The sequence below is a fragment of the Thermobia domestica genome, chromosome 5 (assembly GCF_964235325.1).
Source record: "Thermobia domestica chromosome 5, izTheDome1.hap1.1, whole genome shotgun sequence".
NCBI classification, from domain to species: domain Eukaryota; kingdom Metazoa; phylum Arthropoda; class Insecta; order Zygentoma; family Lepismatidae; genus Thermobia; species Thermobia domestica.
In genome coordinates, this window is record NC_137458.1 from 299934836 (window position 1) to 299953054 (window position 18219).

Consider the following 18219-nt stretch of genomic DNA (forward strand, 5'->3'; position numbering starts at 1 on the left):
TTATTTATAATTAGATGCCTCTACAGTGCAGATTAAGGATACGTGTACAAATACAAAATCATTACCTAGGTAGATAGGACAAAACATATTCTTAGGAGGTTCAAAAATGTTATTTTATAGGTGAAGTTGCAATCCTTGGAGCAGCTTTACTTTAGGGGCTTAAATATCATGGCTAACATTCCAGTGTTTTTTGGGGCAAAATTCGACTCAAACTGCATTTAGGGGTAACGAAAACTACTTGCATGGTAAAATTTTCTTCGCAAATTACAAAGATATACGTTTATCTATAACTAGATGTCCAAATACAATAATAAGTATCCAAATACAAAACCAGTAAACAAATCCGATCTTTTCAACAAAACAGACTAAGTTCCTTCAAGCGTGGTATTGTGTCAGTTGTATTCCCGTGCAGGTATTTTGTAAGTTGTGTTCCCCAGTGCATATATTTTGACGTGCCTGAAGTTGGCCCCCCCACCTCTTCCAAATTACACCAAACATTGCACATCGTTAGTGCATCGTTAGTGCACGTTAGTGCACTCAGAACTAACGTTAGTGCTATCAGCGTTTACGAGATATTGAAGATTTTTGGTGGGGGGCCAACTTCATATGAAGTTAGCCCCCCCACCCATCTTTATGCAGACAGATTTTCACAAAACTTAGCGCATCGTTAGTGCATCGTTAGTGCACTTAAACACACTAAGCACTACCGTTAGTGCTACCATATTTTGGGATTTATTCAAGATTTTTGGTGGGGGGGCCAACTTCAGAAATATCAAATTCTATACAAATAGAGGTAGAAACATGGAGTTAACGGCAATCGTTAGTGCATCGTCAGTGCACCTAAACGCACTAAGCACTAACGTTAGTGCTACCATATTTTGGGATTTATTCAAGATTTTTGGTGGGGGGGCCAACTTCAGAAATATCAAATTCTATACAAATAGAGGTAGAAACATGGGGTTAACGGCAATCGTTAGTGCATCGTTAGTGCACCTAAACGCACTAAGCACTAACGTTAGTGCTACCATATTTTGGAATTTATTCAAGATTTTTGGTGGGGGGCCAACTTCAGAAATATCAAATTGTATACAAAAAATAAAGGTAGAAACATGGGGTTAACGGCAATCGTTAGTGCATCGTTAGTGCACCTAAACGCACTAAGCACTAATGTTAGTGCTACCATATTTTGGGATTTATTCAAGATTTTTGGTGGGGAAGCCAACTTCAGAAATATCAAATTCTATACAAATAGAGGTAGAAACATGGGGTTAACGGCAATCGTTAGTGCATCGTTAGTGCACTTAAACGCACTAAGCACTAACGTTAGTGCTACCATATTTTGGGATTTATTCAAGATTTTTGGTGGGGGGGCCAACTTCAGAAATATCAAATTCTATACAAATAGAGGTAGAAACATGGGGTTAACGGCAATCGTTAGTGCATCGTTAGTGCACTTAAACGCACTAAGCACTAACGTTAGTGCTACCATATTTTGGGATTTATTCTAGATTTTTGGTGGGGCCAACTTCAGAAATATCAAATTCTATACAAATAGAGGTAGAAACATAGAGTTAACAGCAATCGTTAGTGCATCGTTAGTGCACTTAAACGCACTAAGCACTAATGTTAGTGCTACCATATTTTGGGATTTATTCAAAGTTTTGGTTGGGGTTGCCAACTAGAGAAATATCAAATTCTATACAAATAGAGGTAGAAAAATGGGGTTAACGGCAATCGTTAGTGCACTTAAACACATTAAGTACTAACGTTAGTGCTACCATATTTTGGAATTTAATCAAGATTTTCGGTGGGGGGGCCAACTTCAGAAATATCAATTTCTATACAAATAGAGGTAGAAACATAGAGTTAACGGCAATCGTTAGTGCATCGTTAGTGCTCTTAAGTATAGTACACACTAACGTTAGTGCTACCACATTTTGTGATTTATTCAAAATTTTTGGTGGGGGGGCAACTTCAGAAATATCAAATTCCATAAAAAGTGTCAGTATTTTCAGGAAGCACTAGCGAATTTACTAATTACTTTGTTAGTGCTTGAAGTGGGCGTAAATTCATGGTGACCACGAAAGATATTTTACTTGTAGCACCTACACTAGTTAAGCACTAACTTTAGGGGTTGGTGCACGAAGAAGCAATAACGATGCACTAAGGATTGCACTAGAAGTAATCATTAGTGCTTTTTAATTTGGCAGAAATTTGACACAGTGAAAAACTCCCCTTATATTTCTTATGTGAGTTTCCTGAGATGTAACTGGCCATAACTACACTAATAGCGAAGCACTAATAAAACTAAAAGTATTTTCCAGAAGCACGAACGATGCACTAAAGAAAGGCTATAATTTTTTCGTTATTGGTTGAAGTGGGGGCGCCAAGTTCATGAAGGCTTCCAAAGGTTTTTTTTTACTTGTAGGACCTACATTAATGAAGAACTAACGTTAGGTGTTAGTGCACTAAGAAGCACTAACGATTTCAGTAGAAGAGGTCATTAGTGCTTTTGATTTTGGCGCAAATTTGACACAATGAAAAATTTCCCATGAATTTCTTATGAGACTTTGTGGCATATAATTGGCCATATCTACATCAATAGTTAAGCATTAACGGAACTATGGGTGTTTTGCAGAAGCGCTAACGATACATTAACGAATGGATTTATTTTTCGTTACTGCTTGAAGTGGGAACCAAGTTCACGCTGGCCCAGAAAGGTGTTTTTTACTTGTAGCACCTACACTAATGAAGCACTAAACTTAGGTGTAGGTGCACTAGGAAGCACTAATGTTACAAGTAAAAAAAAACTTTCGAAATTAGCGTGAACTTAGCCCCCACTACAAGCACTAACGAAAAAAATTAGTTTTACTCGTTAGTGCATTGTTAGTACCTCTAGAAGATACAAGTAGTTTCGTTAGTGTTTCACCATTAGTGTGGATATGGCCAACTGTCACAAAACTCCCATAAGAAACACATGGGGAATTATTCATTGTATCAAATTCCCATTGCATTCAAAAGCACTAATTACCTCTGTTAGTGCAATTGTTAGTACATCTTAAGTGCTTCTTAGAGCACAAACACCTAACGTTAGTGTTTCATTAGTGTAGGTGTTACAAGTAAAAAAAAGACCTTTGGGGAAGTCAGCGTGAATTTCGCACCCATAATTTAAGCACTAACGGAAAAAATAGTGCCATTCGTTAGTGATTCTATAAAGCACTAACAATTTCGTTAGTGCCTCACTATTAGTATAGTTATGGCCACACAAGACTCACAAGAAATTTATGGAAAATATTTTATTGAATCGAATTTCCGCCAAATTCAAAATCACTAATGCTCTCTTCTAGAGCAATCGTTAGTGCATTGTTAGTGCTTCTTAGTGCATTTACACCTAAGGTTAGTGTTCCATTAGTATAGGTGCTACAATTAAAATACCTTTTGAGGCCAGAGTGAACTTAGCGCCCCCACTTCAAGCACTAACTAGAAACTAAGTGCCATTCGTAGCGCATTGCTAGTGCTTCTAGAAAACACTAACGGTTTAGTTAGTACTTCACTATTAGTTTAGTTATGGCCAATTACATGTCACGAAACTCACATAATAAATTTATGGGAAATTTTACATTGCATCAAATTTCCGTCAAATTCAAGAGCACTAATGATCTCTTCTAGTACAATCGTTAGTGCTTCTAGAAAACACTAACAGTTTCCTTAGTACTTCAATATTAGTGTAGTTATCGACAATTACATGTCACAAAACTGCCATAAGAAATTTATTGGGAGTTTTTAATTGCATCAAATTTCCGTCAAATTCAAAAGCACTAATAATATATTCTAGTGCAATTGTCAGTGGTTCTTAGTGCACCAACCCCTAACGTTAGTACTTCATTAGTGTAGGTGCAACAAGTACAATATCTTTGGAGGGCACGGTGAACTTGCCCCAATTTCAATCAGTAAAAAAAAAAATTAATGCTATTCCTTACTGGATCGTTAGTGATTCTAGAAAGGACTAAAGGTTTGTATGGACTTTGACATTTCTGAAGTTGGCCTCCCCGACCAAAAATCTTGAATACATCCCAAAATATGGTAATGCGAACGTTAGTGCTTAGTACGTTTAAAGGCACTAACGGAACACTCCCTATATTTCTACATCAATTTGTATGGAATTCGATATTTCTAACGTTGACATCTAACCAAAAATCTTGATTAAATCCCAAAATACGGTAGAACTGACATTAGTGCTTACTGTGTTTAAGTGCACTGACGATGCACTAACGATTGCCGTTAACCATATGTTACTATCTCTATTTTAATAGAATTTGATATTACTGAAGTTGCCCACCCCACCGAAAATCTAGAATAAATTCCAAAGTATGGTATCACTAATGTTAGTGCTTAGTGCTTTTAAGTGCACTAACGATGCACTAACTATTGCCGTTAACTCTATGTTTCTACCTTTATTTCTATAGAATTTGATATTTCTGAAGATGCTCCCCCCCACCAAAAATGTTGAATAAATCCAAAATATGGTAGCACTAACGTTAGTACTTAGTGCTTTTAAGTGCACTAACGATGCACTAACGATTGCCGTTAACCCTATGTTCCTATCTCTATTGGTATAGAATTTTATATTACTGAAGTTGCCCGACCCACCGAAAATCTAGAATAAATTCCAAAATATGGTAGCACAATCGATAGTGCTTACTTAGTACGTTTAAGTGCACATAACGATGCACTAACGGTTGCCGTTAATCCCATGTTTCTACCTCTATTTTTTGTATACAATTTGATATTTCTGAAGTTGGCAACCCCAACAAAAACTTTGAATAAATCCCAAAATATGATAGCACTAACGTTAGTACTTAGTGCTTTTAAGTGCACTAACGATTCACTAACGATTGCCGTTAACCCTATGTTCCTATCTCTATTGGTATAGAATTTTATATTACTGAAGTTGCCCGACCCACCGAAAATCTAGAATAAATTCCAAAATATGGTAGCACAATCGATAGTGCTTACTTAGTACGTTTAAGTGCACATAACGATGCACTAACGGTTGCCGTTAATCCCATGTTTCTACCTCTATTTTTTGTATACAATTTGATATTTCTGAAGTTGGCAACCCCAACAAAAACTTTGAATAAATTCCAAAATATGGTAGCACAATCGATAGTGCTTACTTAGTACGTTTAAGTGCACATAACGATGCACTAACGGTTGCCGTTAACCCCATGTTTCTACCTTTATTTTTTGTATACAATTTGATATTTCTGAAGTTGGCAACCCCAACAAAAACTTTGAATAAATCCCAAAATATGATAGCACTAACGTTAGTGTTTAGTGCGTTTAGGTGCACTAACGATGCACTAACGATTGCCGTTAACCCCATGTTTCTACCTCTATTTGTATAGAATTTGATATTTCTGAAGTTTGCCCCCCACCAAAAATCTTGAATAAATTCCAAAATATGGTAGCACTAATGTTAGTGCTTAGTGCGTTTAAGTGCACTAACGATGCACTAACGATTGCCGTTAACCCCATGTTTCTACCTCTATTTGTATAGAATTTGATATTTCTGAAGTTGGCCCCCCCCCAAAAAATCTTGAATAAATTCCAAAATATGGTAGCACTAACGTTAGTGCTTAGTGCGTTTAGGTGCACTAACGATGCACTAACGATTGCCGTTAACTCCATGTTTCTACCTCTATTTGTATAGAATTTGATATTTCTGAAGTTGGCCCCCCCATCAAAAATCTTGAATAAATTCCAAAATATGGTAGCACTAACGTTAGTGCTTAGTGCGTTTAAGTGCACTAACGATGCACTAACGATGCGTTAAGTTTTGTGAAAATCTGTCTGCATAAAGATGGGTGGGGGGCTAACTTCATATGAAGTTGGCCCCCCCACCAAAAATCTTCAATATCTCGTAAACGCTGATAGCACTAACGTTAGTTCTGAGTGCACTAACGTGCACTAACGATGCACTAACGATGTGCAATGTTTGGTGTAATTTGGAAGAGGTGGGGGGGCCAACTTCAGGCACGTTATATTTTGTAAGTTGAATGCCTTAGTGTAACTTTACTTTAGATGGCATAATCATCAGACCCGTATCCAGAGGGGTATAGGCGGACCAGGCCCCCCTAAAATTTTCACCGTAGGCTTGCAAATGAACTATAATATTGTTGGATCGAGCCCCCTCTAACTTCAACCGAGCCCCCCCCCCCCCCCGACAATTTTGGAGTAGCTACCGGGAGGATAATCATTATGGCTAAAATTCCAGAGTTTTCTGGACCAAACATGGCTACGTTAAATGAAAACTATCACCAACTTTTACTAGGTTGCTTCCTTACATACAGATTTGTTCCACAATTCAGGTGGAATGAGGTAACTGAGATAGGGCTTTATGCAGAGTCGTTTTGACGTATGATTAGCGTCATACTAAAGGCCTGACTACTGCAGGAAACATATGTTAGTCGAACTCTTTAGTAATCACGCGTCAGAATGACTGCATAAGTTCCCAGAGCGAGTAAAACAACGTTATTAGCACGGGTGTTAGGGTGCCGAAGGCGCTATTTAAAATTTTCTAGCTTAATATTCCACGATTATAGTCTCAATCTAAAAGGAGCAGTGATGATGATTATCGAAATGGTGGACTGAAGGAAATGGGAAAACACCAAGAAAATCCACGCACACTATGGATCCTACAGAAAGTCTTCCTGGCGAAAAGTGCGATCGAACCAGCGATCGAAAGGTGATCTACCTACCAAGCTATTTACAGCTAATTTTATTAAAATCTACTAGTATATTTAACCTACTTCATTTCTCCATGTGTTTTGCAAGTATTTGCATTTGAACCTTGATTGCTGTACTTCATATATCACATGATCTTCAACAATAATAAGCTCAATTATGAATTCTGTGATTCTTGTTTATAGTGGCATATATTTAAAATAATTTCACGCTATCTTTTAGTACTGGTTCATATTTGATACTATACACACCTGAAGATAATAACAGTTCCGAATAGGAACACTTTTATCCAGAAACACCCGCAGGATTTTTCCAAGGGCGGGGAAGGGGCAAAAGCCCGACATACATTGATGCGCATAACGCATGATGCAAAACAGTTATTATTCAGGCATATTGCATAACTTTGTGGACTACATTAAATAGGTCTATATTAAATATTCTAGTAGGTGTAACCAAATATAATGTTCCTTCATGTGTATATTCTGGATAAAAGCATTTTGAAACAACCAAACACCTTTCGAAAATACAGGGTAAAGCGATTGTCCGCTTGCCTCCGCTGCGGACGCTAATGGCTTGATCGTTGACAGAGCATACGGGTCTATTGTTTTACTCAATGGTGTCATTCACCTAGTTCGCCCGAACCGGTTAGTAAAATTTCTCAGGTTCTTGGAACCGGTTGTTAAAATCGTATCTCCACTTCCATATAAGTAGGAAAATATTGAGAGAGCATGGAACAAATGAATTTCATTTTTCTACATAATCCACTCTACGCTCAATATAAGTTTCTCTTACTTCCAAAGTGTCCCAATGCCTCTAAAGATTTTTTTCGATTGGATACGCAATCAGTCGTACACCATTCGCTGCACCTCTTCATCAGATTGTAACTTCTTTATCTTTAGTGCCTTTCACCACTGAGGCGAGATTCAGTACGAAAGGAGGATGAAATGAAGATTTTCAATGATCGCAGCCATTGCACAGGCAGTAGTATGAGGGCGAGTATTGTTATGTTATAGAGGAAATTTGTTTTCAGAAGTCCGTATTACTTCGTATAGTGAGTTTAGGATCTTTTTGGAGATCGGAATACAACATATTATTGACTATGCGTTCCCTATGCTGTAACACTCCAAATTGTCACCCTTTTGGTCCCAGAAGAAAGTACTAACTTTCCTGTAGATGGTTGTGTCCGATAATGGATACTGCCATTGCATGCTCGCTTTCTTACTTCCGGAATGTAGTAGTGCACCCATGTTTCATACCCAGTAACGAATCTCTTCTGAAAGTCACTACCTTCTCGTTTACGGCGTATCAAAATCTCGTGACACATCAACACATCGCTGCTTCAGTTCGTCTATCAACTGGCGTGATACCATCCTGGCACACACATTCCGAAATCTGAGTACAGCGTGGATAATATTAGAGATTGAACAGTGACTTATGCCAATGATTGTAGCTACTTCATCCAGTCATTCTGCATTGCTCCTTCTCACACTTCCAATTTACATAGAGCAAAACGGTAAGCTGGGTTCCATCTCCGCTCCTTATTCTTATGTTGAAACCGCAAGCGGTAAAAGTATCACTTACAAATCGGAATTCACGGATAATATTCGTCAGAATATTGATCAATAAGAGCTAGACATAGATCACTCACTTCTGGTGGGACAGGTTTTTGGCTGGATCCCAGCTCGCGCCAAGTGAGCTTTGTGGTGAATAAACCATGAGTGGAGTTTCTTCCGGGTCCCTCCCTTTCTTTCATTCAACCATTTCATTCGTTGTCATCATCACCTTTTATCTTTCCTTCGAAGCACAATGATAGGACGTTACAGAAAAAACATTCATGTCTCTCGATTATGCCATATAGGTTAAACGAGACGGTGATGATAAGAATGAATTAAATGATAGAATGAGAAAGTAGGAGCACAAAGAGAAAGTCAGAAAATCCACACACACGCATGGTGTGTGTCCACCAAAAAGCTCACCTGGATAAGCTGGGATCGAACCAGTGACCCCGCATACAAGATGTCAATGCTCTACCACGGAGTTACTGCAGCTCCGGAGTAGAAAAAGGATTTCTACATGAGTGGTTGCGTTTCTCAAGTGAAGCTATAGAGTCTGAATACTTTCTTTGCATTATAGAAAAAAGAAACAATTCAAGCTTTACGGTTTTATGAATTTTTAAGTACTAAGTAGAGAAAGTCACGGGATATTACTGTGATTTCGTTTCAATATTATGCTCAGTCGACGCCTTTTTACATATGAAACAGTTAGGCAACCGAAGAAATCCTCGATCGCAAGCGTGTTCGAATTATGAGCGTTAAAAGTTCAAAATTGAACAGATTTTGCAGAAAGTTTGAAAAACCATTTCTTGAGATAGACTCTTCAGTTTTGATACCAGGGAGTTCTCCTGGATACCCAACACAGTAGTAAGTTCAAAACGTATGTATTTTGCAAGGTAAAGGCAATTATTTGGAATGGTATGAAGGGTAATGGCGTCTTACACCATGCAAATTGCCTCCCATTTGACATACTGGGCCAACCAGTGGTAAAAGTGGATCTGAAAGGATGGGAGGACGGTAGGTAGCGGCCGCATGACGCCACGCCGTTCCCCTGCCTATCTATACCCATTATAGTTTTTTCGGAACTGGGGGACGCCTTAAGTTTTTTCGAGGTGGAGGTACGGCGTCCGTGCATTCTTCTTCACTTTTACCCCTGGGGCCAATAGGCTAATAAAATGTATTTGATACTCCTATTCGACTATATTGTTATTCAAATATCACTTTTCTGTGTGGCCACCTTCAAATTGAACAATCACATTTGTCTTGGGAACGGTTTGCCAGGCGTGCAAAATTCAATGAAAAACGACGTGATATTCATAATTAAACTTGTGATGATCTATATTGTTCTTCCCGGGCCCGTATCCCTGGGGGTCTATTGGGCCGGGCTCCCACTACATTCTTACTGCTCCCCTAAAATTTTCACGATAAGCTTGCAAATGAATAATAATATGGTGATGAACTATAATATGGTTGGATCGGCCCCCCTAACTTCTACCGCTCCACCGAATTTTTGGACTGACTACTGGCCTAGTTCTTCCCCTTCTGTAGCTAGGTCCAAACAGCTCGAGCAGCGCCAGACAGGCTTGCCCTGTCGCGATACTCCGAATCCTGTCGGCCTCTGCTTATGCATCGCAGAATACGGTGTTCTAATACATCATCGCTATCCATGTGCTTAGTTTTCAGTAATTGGAATGTCGATTATGGGGAAATATTGGTCAAACTAAAGGAAATATTTTAAGATATTCAACGAGAAAATAGACCAAAAAATTTAAAGAAGAAAAAAATGGTTAGCGGGAATGTGCGCTCTAAGTTGTGAACTAGGTGACTTTTATTCTCGAGAAAACCGCTGTTTCAATACATCACCTCTAGCCGATTGTTTGTTTTTTGGTCACATTTCTTGCGAAATACCGTAAAATATTGTCTGAGGTTTGGCCACTATTTTCAAACAATCGCCATTGAAATCCGTTGAAAATTTAAAAAAATGGCTAGCGATGAAATATTGAAACACCGTCTTCCACAATGTATACCATCATGTCCATGGGTTTTCTCGGGGTACTCCTGTTTCCTCCCTTCTTCTCATTCCATTAATTCTTCCATCATCATTCACTTGCCTTAATCATCGTCTTCCTTAACTTAAAGGGTATAATCATCGGATTTAAACTGAAATATTTCATTTTTTCCACAATGCACAGAGGCCGGCTGGGTTGAGTGTCGCGTTGAAGTTAGTCCCGCGGCAAAGCGTTTCGGAGACACATGTCATTGTTTAATGTTTAGATTGCCACACAGAAAGTGACATTTGAATGACAATACAGTTGGTTTCAAATAAATTTTATTAGCCTATTTATCCGGTGTGCCAAATAGGATGCAATTTGCAAGTTGTAAGACGCCATTACCCTTCATCCCTTTCCCAATAAGTTCTCTTATCTTGCAAAATGTGTACGTTTTGACCTCACCATTCCGTCGAGTACCCAAGAAAACACCCCAGTACCAAAAATGAAGCGTGTATCTTAAAAAATGGTTTATTCAAACTTTTTTCAAAATCTGTTCAATTTTGAAATTTTAACGTCCATAATTCGAACAAGCTTGCGATTGAGGATTTCTCCGGTTGCCTAATTGTTTCATATGTAAAAAGGAGTCGACTGAGCATAGTATCAAAATGAAGTCAGAGTAACACCCCACGACCTTCCTTTGTAAGTGGAATTAATTACTATTTTCCACTAACGGGTTCAGACAGTAACGGGTATATATGAAAGCTCAAAAAAATATATAAATTATTTTCAAGATGATACAATATTTTACCTAACCAAAATGAGTTTCAGAAAAAATAAAGAAAGAAAGAAAGAAAAGAAAAGAAGAAAAGAAAGAACACATATTACATATTTAACGTTCAAAATGATCGTCAAAATAAACTATCTTCGTATTACACGTGTGTATAATATTTACGTGGAAACAAACAGTTAAAAATTGAAAAGCGCTGAGCTGTTTCTTCGAATTATTCTCCCTTTCTCTTCACTTCCCTTGGCTCTTCGATCTTTTACTTTGAGTTGGATTCTTCTTTTTTGTGTATTATTCCTTCCGTTTCCCCATTTTCCACTTTTATTATTTGTAATAGTTTTGTCACAGTTCACAGGTTCCGCCTCTGGACTTCAAACGCTAACAAGGAATTGCCCTACTACTGTGACTACAACAGTACACATGTAAGTTTGGCAACGAAGCATTATGGCGTCCTGCGTTAGCATGAGATTCAGCCGCTAAAACTATTTCCGTAAACACAAAATAATATTTGGATAAAATGTAAAACATAACACGAAAAACGGTAATATAATATTCATGTTCCGTAATGAGACAACTACTTGTAAAATAATTTATGCTTATAAGTAAAAATTTCGTAAAACTGAGCACAGGAGAAGCAAAATCTAACAGCAAGTGCCATCTTGCGTACTCATCTTAAAACTGATCAAGTTTTCCTCTTATATTTTACTTTTTTAGCTAACAGAATACATAAGCACAGAAAATAGTATCTCATGTAGCTGACGCATAACTCTATTTTATAGTGTAATACTTATAATATGTGCCATTTCTTTACGCGTTGGTTAAGGCAATAAACTAATGCTTATACTGACTTCCGGGTAGTGATCCACCTTAAGAGAAAGTAAAGTAACTTGTAACGCGTTACATTTTTACAAGTAACTTATCCAACACTGGTTTCAAGTATCTACTCGAATTGCTTCTTCTTCTTCTTCTACTACAATTGACAAATTACATTAAACTGCTATCTTTTAACAAAAACTAAACAATTTAAATAAGTGACTTACAACTAATCACAAGAAGAGTAGGGAGAATTAGTATAACGGAATAAAACACTTTGAGTGTCATTCGATAGAACTCCTGATGGCCCATTGACAATTACTTTTAATTTTATCGCATTCGACTCCATTCAAAAGTTACATTGAATCTTCTTATTTATCTTATTTTTCATGTGAATACTGTTACACTAAACCTCGTTAATCCATTTTTACCTGAAAAGGTTTTGCGTCGTCCTGAAATGGTATTTCATTTCAAAGAGTAACTATTGAAAAAATTTAGAATAACTATCCACTTGCTACTCGAGTTACAATCACACGCAACTATGCAGACGTTCATATGCGTCGAAGCAAAGGGTAACGTGGAGGGAATAGTTCTTAATTTGGTCCAAATAGCCTGTTGGCTCAAATACCCTAATTTTCCCCTACCTGTAGTTAGAGCATTAGTAACAAGAATAATACTTTGAAACATACATTAATACAATATCACAAATATTATTAATTTTTTCTTTTCTTTCTCTTCAGGAGACCTCCACCAGTGCAGCCGCATTATCACTATCATCATCATAGTTACAACAATGTTCCAGTGTACTACCCAGGACCTCATCAACATGTGTACAACACTTCCGGAGGTTACCCGGACAGGAGATATAGGTTTGACCCCAACTACTATGGCCCTTATCTCTACACTACTGCTCTCCTGCCGTCACAATATACGCCATCTGAAATGTGGTGGGCCAGGTAGACACTTCTGCAAGCACTTGAGAATGCTCGCTCGCTTTACGCACGCACGCACGCAACTCAACGCAATGCTTTCCTGGATGCGTTAATGCTGTCAGATCACTCCAAACTACTACAGAGCAGATGGCTAAGTCAAATAATTGTTTTAGTTAGCTGCTGCACGTAAAAAAAAAAAAGTTTCTGGTGGAAACATGGTTATTTCAGGTCGGGAATCAACTTGGCATAATTTATTACTGTGTAAATACACTGTGCCGCAATTACGAAAATGGATGAATCTACAAAAAAAATAAATGAATAAAAAGTGGAATCAATTCACCTCGGTTTATTTAAAGTAGGAACCTCCTCTGTCTTCACGCCTCAGTAAGTCACTGAGAGTCTTTTGGAAGTCCTAGATTATGATAATGCTCAAGATCTTTATCGCTGTTTTCTTGATTTTAGAAGCGACCTTTTAGTAGTGCTTTTAATTTGGTAAAACGAAAGTAAAATTGCTAGTTTGCGAGGTGTGGTAACACACAACCATATTTGAAGCCAAAAGCTCACGAATAATCATTGAGTTGTGTGCTGTGGCATTGCCATGCAACAGCTTCGGATCTAACATAACCGTGTTTGCACCAGATACTGACTTATTTCCATTTTCACGCTCAGCAGTAGCGAAATATAAGAATATTTGAAAGGTCCTAAACACCATTAGACTAAGGTGAAATTTATACATAAACTTTTGCTAATCCGGAAGATATGTGAGCAGGTTGTGCTGAATTACCGAATGACAGGAAGTTTGTCTCTTTTTTTTTAGAAAAAAAAAACATTTAAATAACATAAAATGTTGTTTTAGGAGTGTATTGTATGTATTTTCTATTAAAAACGACAAATAACACAAGAAAAAGTCAGGTTTACCAGAGAGGCCAAACTTGAGCACGACCGGATTATATAGAGTCGACTGTATTTTCAAAAGAATGAGCTTGTCGCCTCGTAGCTAATAATTATTAAAATATATCAGCTTGTGATGCAAGAGTAACTATTTGGATAAGGACTAGAATCATATCTACAGTATGCTCATATGATTGAAGGGAACTGTTTAAAAACTTTTTTTTTTTTTTTTTACTTGTTCTACTCGTATTACTTGGCCACAAAATAGCCACAAAACACCATTTAGATTTGTGTCCCACCTGATTTCAGATGACAAACACAATTTAACATACAAAAGTGCTATAATATTAAGAGTAAAATGTAAAAGAACACGCTTAAAGATTTCTCATAGTCAATCTGAATAGTTTATAAGATCTTTACGTGTGTTTGGATATTATTTTATGATTTTGTTCTTGTTATGTTCTGTGTCGAAGTTTTTTTTTTTTAAACAGTCTTGAGGAAAATATTCTTTACAAATTTGCACGAACAGATGCGTAGACGAGAAATAACAAACTAACGTTTTCTACATTCTCGTTGAAATTGGAGTAAGATGGTTTGTACACCTTGCTTTAAAAAAAATGCGACAGCAAACGCCGCGCAGTTAGGCCACCCGAATGACACCTTCGTATCCCATAAACGTGCCTGATAAAGAGACCTGCTCCATTCCTTCCTTCCTTTCGTTTCTCCCATACGAAAATCAGCAAACAATATTAGTGTAATTTTAGTTTTAAAATATACAAGTATTGATAAAATGAAAAGAATAAAAGCGAGACGAAACAACATTCATAAGTTGATGGAAAAAGGAATTCAAATACACAATAAAAAAAATAGAAACTTATGGATATCTGTTAGACCGAGGTACAGAAGTGAGACAGAGAGAGAAAAGAGGAGGCAAGACAAAGAAGAAGAAGAGGGAGCACAAATAAAAATATGGATTTTAAGCGTAGTAAAGAAAGAACCTAACATTACAAAGTTCCGTTTCCAGAAATCAAACAGTAATATACAAGTAGGTTTGAATTTCATATTGTTTCAGGGCTATTTAAATATATAGATAATGATTGAAACATTTATTAAATCACTTTCAAAATGAACACCCAACTTGATGGTCAAATTAAATATATAATTAATTTTCAGTGGAACTGTACAGTTTTGAGACACATCTAGGATAATATCAAAAGTGTGACACACATGCTTTGTTTGCGCGCGGTTCGGTTGCAAATTCGGTGGTGTTCATTGAACGTACTAAATACATTATAATAAACCCATTAGGTAGTGTAGGTCATACCTTCCATTCCGGGCTACTAATGCAAACTGAACAAAAAATAAAATGAGTGCTATTTTTCTGCTAAATTTCTATCAGAAAGAACCAATGTTAGAAGTCCAAACTGTATGATAATGAAAAGTTAGAAATGTTCAAAAGCAAAATTGGATTTTCTTATAGATGTATCAGATATTTTTGCTTGTTTAACATTTCAACAGTGAGTAAAACTCATTGAATTATAGGATATTGAGATAAATTATAGGATGGAAACGATTTTTTTATCAAACTAATATTTTAAAAAGCTTCTCTTGAAATAACTAAAGAAAAGGCCGTTTTCGAGTCATCTCTGAAGATTTATCTGTTTCGAACACCTACTATTGCGAATATAACGTTCTAATTAGCATAGAATGAGCACGTCAGAGCTCAATCGGGCCATAGCGCCAGTCGGGTGATGTGGGTTAGATGATGGATCGCCATCGCCACTGCGTCGAGGATTCGAACCCATACTGATACCTCCGATGATACGATTGAGATTTCGTAGGCTGGAGGCCAAAGAAGATATTTTACTTACTTCCTTACGTTTGAATAGTATTTCTTTCAGAAGTGACCAGGACTGAGGATGTTATCCCCAGAGTACAAAAATACGACGCCGAAATTTTCAATTCATTAGATTTTCCAGACCAGGTCGATTGTCATTCGAGTCAAGTTTTGGACCAAAACACTTCTGTTTTACTTAGGGTTACTCACCGTGCCATCAAAAGTTCCTCCGTTTTAACTCTGAAATACGCACGAAAGAGTCAGTCTGTCTGTCTGTCTGTCTGAGTGCGAGAGAGAGAAAGAAAGAAGAGAAAGATACAAAGACAACATTAACTCCACATGCTTCCAGGTCAGCGAGTGTAAACAAGTGGCTTGGTATAAGCCGGGAGTAACAGCGGCGGAAGTATAATAATATTATAGCTATTTACATCGATTTGCGACTGGGGTTAATACTTAAATAATAGTGATTTCAGAGCAAAACTATTATTGTTTTACATAAAAAAGTATATCATTTGACTATGATAATACCATTTGTATACTTTTGTGCATATTGTATTCTATTAATACATACTGTATAAAAACTCTTTAGATTAACCAGCTAAACTAATCTAAATTGTTTTAGTAGATTTAGCACGTTCTGCACTGCTGTGAATTCATATTGTACTCGAAAGAATTAATTCATAATGGGAGAATGTTTGGATTTTGCAACAAAAAACAAAAAACAAACTCAGTTAGGGCCACGTAGCCGTAACTGCGCATATTTAATAATAATAATAATAATAATAATAATAATAATAATAATAATAATAATAATAATAATAATAATAATAATAATAATAATAATAATGAAGAGGGAAAAGAAATAAATAAATGTAAATAAAGAATAAAGAATGGAAAGTAAATATGCCTCTCGAATAACAGACTACATTTCATATCATTATGGAAACGAATTATGGTTTGGAATCAATCGTGTGTTTTTACCTACAACTACATATGAAGAAAAATAGCTAAATACTTTTCACTTTTTTAATTATATATAGCCCATGGACTCGTTAGGGTCCCTCCGAGAGCTATGCATATACACTGGAATATTCCTTCCAATATGCTTACTCTTGTAAACCTTCATCTCTCAACAATCTAGAATATTATTTAATTTATGACAGATGCCTTAATTCCCAGCTTAGCCAGCTAGCGCTAGTTCCTGAAGGGAACACATATCAGGCCACACGTACATTCGAATCGAACAAGCATTATGATGACGTACATGATGATTAAATACATTTATGGACATGCGAACATACGAAATTTCTAATAAAACACAAGAAGCAAGAATGTACCCTATATGCACCAATCACCAACATGCACCCATTCACTTACTCACATATAGGCTATAGACAGACATGCAAGATCGTTTGAAAAAATTTAAACTAACCTTCTAATTTGTTTTTGGCATGCCAACGTCTAAGAGAATAATTCGGAAACTGTGCTGAAACTAAATCAATCTGTACCACAATATTTACTTATTTACTCAATGCTTACTTGAAACCTTCATGGTGCAATTTTGAATTAGCAACCGAACTTGTGAAGGGAGACAGAGAGACATAAAATTCTAAAAATCACATCTAAATTCAGAAGACTGTTTTTGATTTCACAATCAAAATTATACAAACACTGGAATTAGTCAGTATGTATGACGGTTTAATTATGCTTATATTCTAGTTATTACCTTTTATTTGCTGTAAATGTAAGGAAAGTTAGGATTTTCCAGAAATTTCAACCGGGATTAGGAGCAAAGACCTGGTGCATAAGATGGACACTGTTAATAGTGCAGAAGACAAGACAACAGCAAAGGACACGCCTCCGTCCATCGAACTACATCACAGTATATCGAATTCATACGCGTTTGCATGAGCAACACATGATGACTATTTGCATGTCAAAATAGTCCCATGATCCAATCACGATTTTTCAATGTTTTCAATTTACAAGAAGGAATTGAATTACGTAATGCTTAATTTAGGCTGTTTAGACCATTTCTGTAGGTATTAGCTAAAATAATTCCATCCAGTTGCATGCAAACAAATTTCTACTTACGCTGTATCAACATGATGGCGCCTCAACCTTTGAATTACATTTGAGAGCTACCAACAGATGTCAACACATACATACGATTGAAACAAAGTTGTCACGATATTTGCTGCATATTTTTGAATATCAATAAATGATTAAACTAAATGTATTAAACAGTTTACAACAACTGACCAGCTGTTGCCCCAAAAATGATATTTAATCTATACTTTGTTCTGTTCCTGTTATCATCTCACAACAAGAGCACTTACTACTGTGCAGTCGCCCCTTGTTAGTTCAAAAGCTCAGATAACGTGTTAATGAATCGTGCATTGATGTGATGTCAAAACTGACAAGTTGCGCCCAGGATTTTGTACATTCTGTATTTAGTAGAGCATAAAGCATGGGATCTGACCTGGTTTCCATTTAAATAAAATAGAATATTTACAAAAGAGACAGATTGTGATGTCAAAAGGGGGTTGAAATAGGTGAGAAGGGAGTAGCAATTAGGATCGGTTAATCTACTAGTACTCACTCGTGCGTGTCGGCGTTCCTTCCTTGATGGTTCCTTTAGGTGAATTGACGTTCGTCCATTTATCTCGTT

The 18219-nt window shown here is 36.8% G+C and overlaps 1 protein-coding gene across 3 annotated transcripts in view; it reads left to right on the forward strand.

Annotated features, from left to right (window-relative positions):
* The window catches only part of spz5 (spatzle 5 Toll-1 receptor), a 229856-nt gene that overhangs the window by 190584 nt on the left and 21053 nt on the right, over positions 1–18219 (forward strand). For 2 of the 3 annotated variants that reach the window (XM_081760365.1, XM_081760366.1), the window contains exon 4: positions 12629–12757. In XM_081760365.1, the coding sequence (XP_081616491.1) occupies positions 12629–12757 (129 nt within the window). Of the gene's footprint in view, positions 1–12628; positions 12845–18219 lie in introns of all 3 variants that reach the window. The other variant, XM_081760364.1, reaches the window with a different exon arrangement.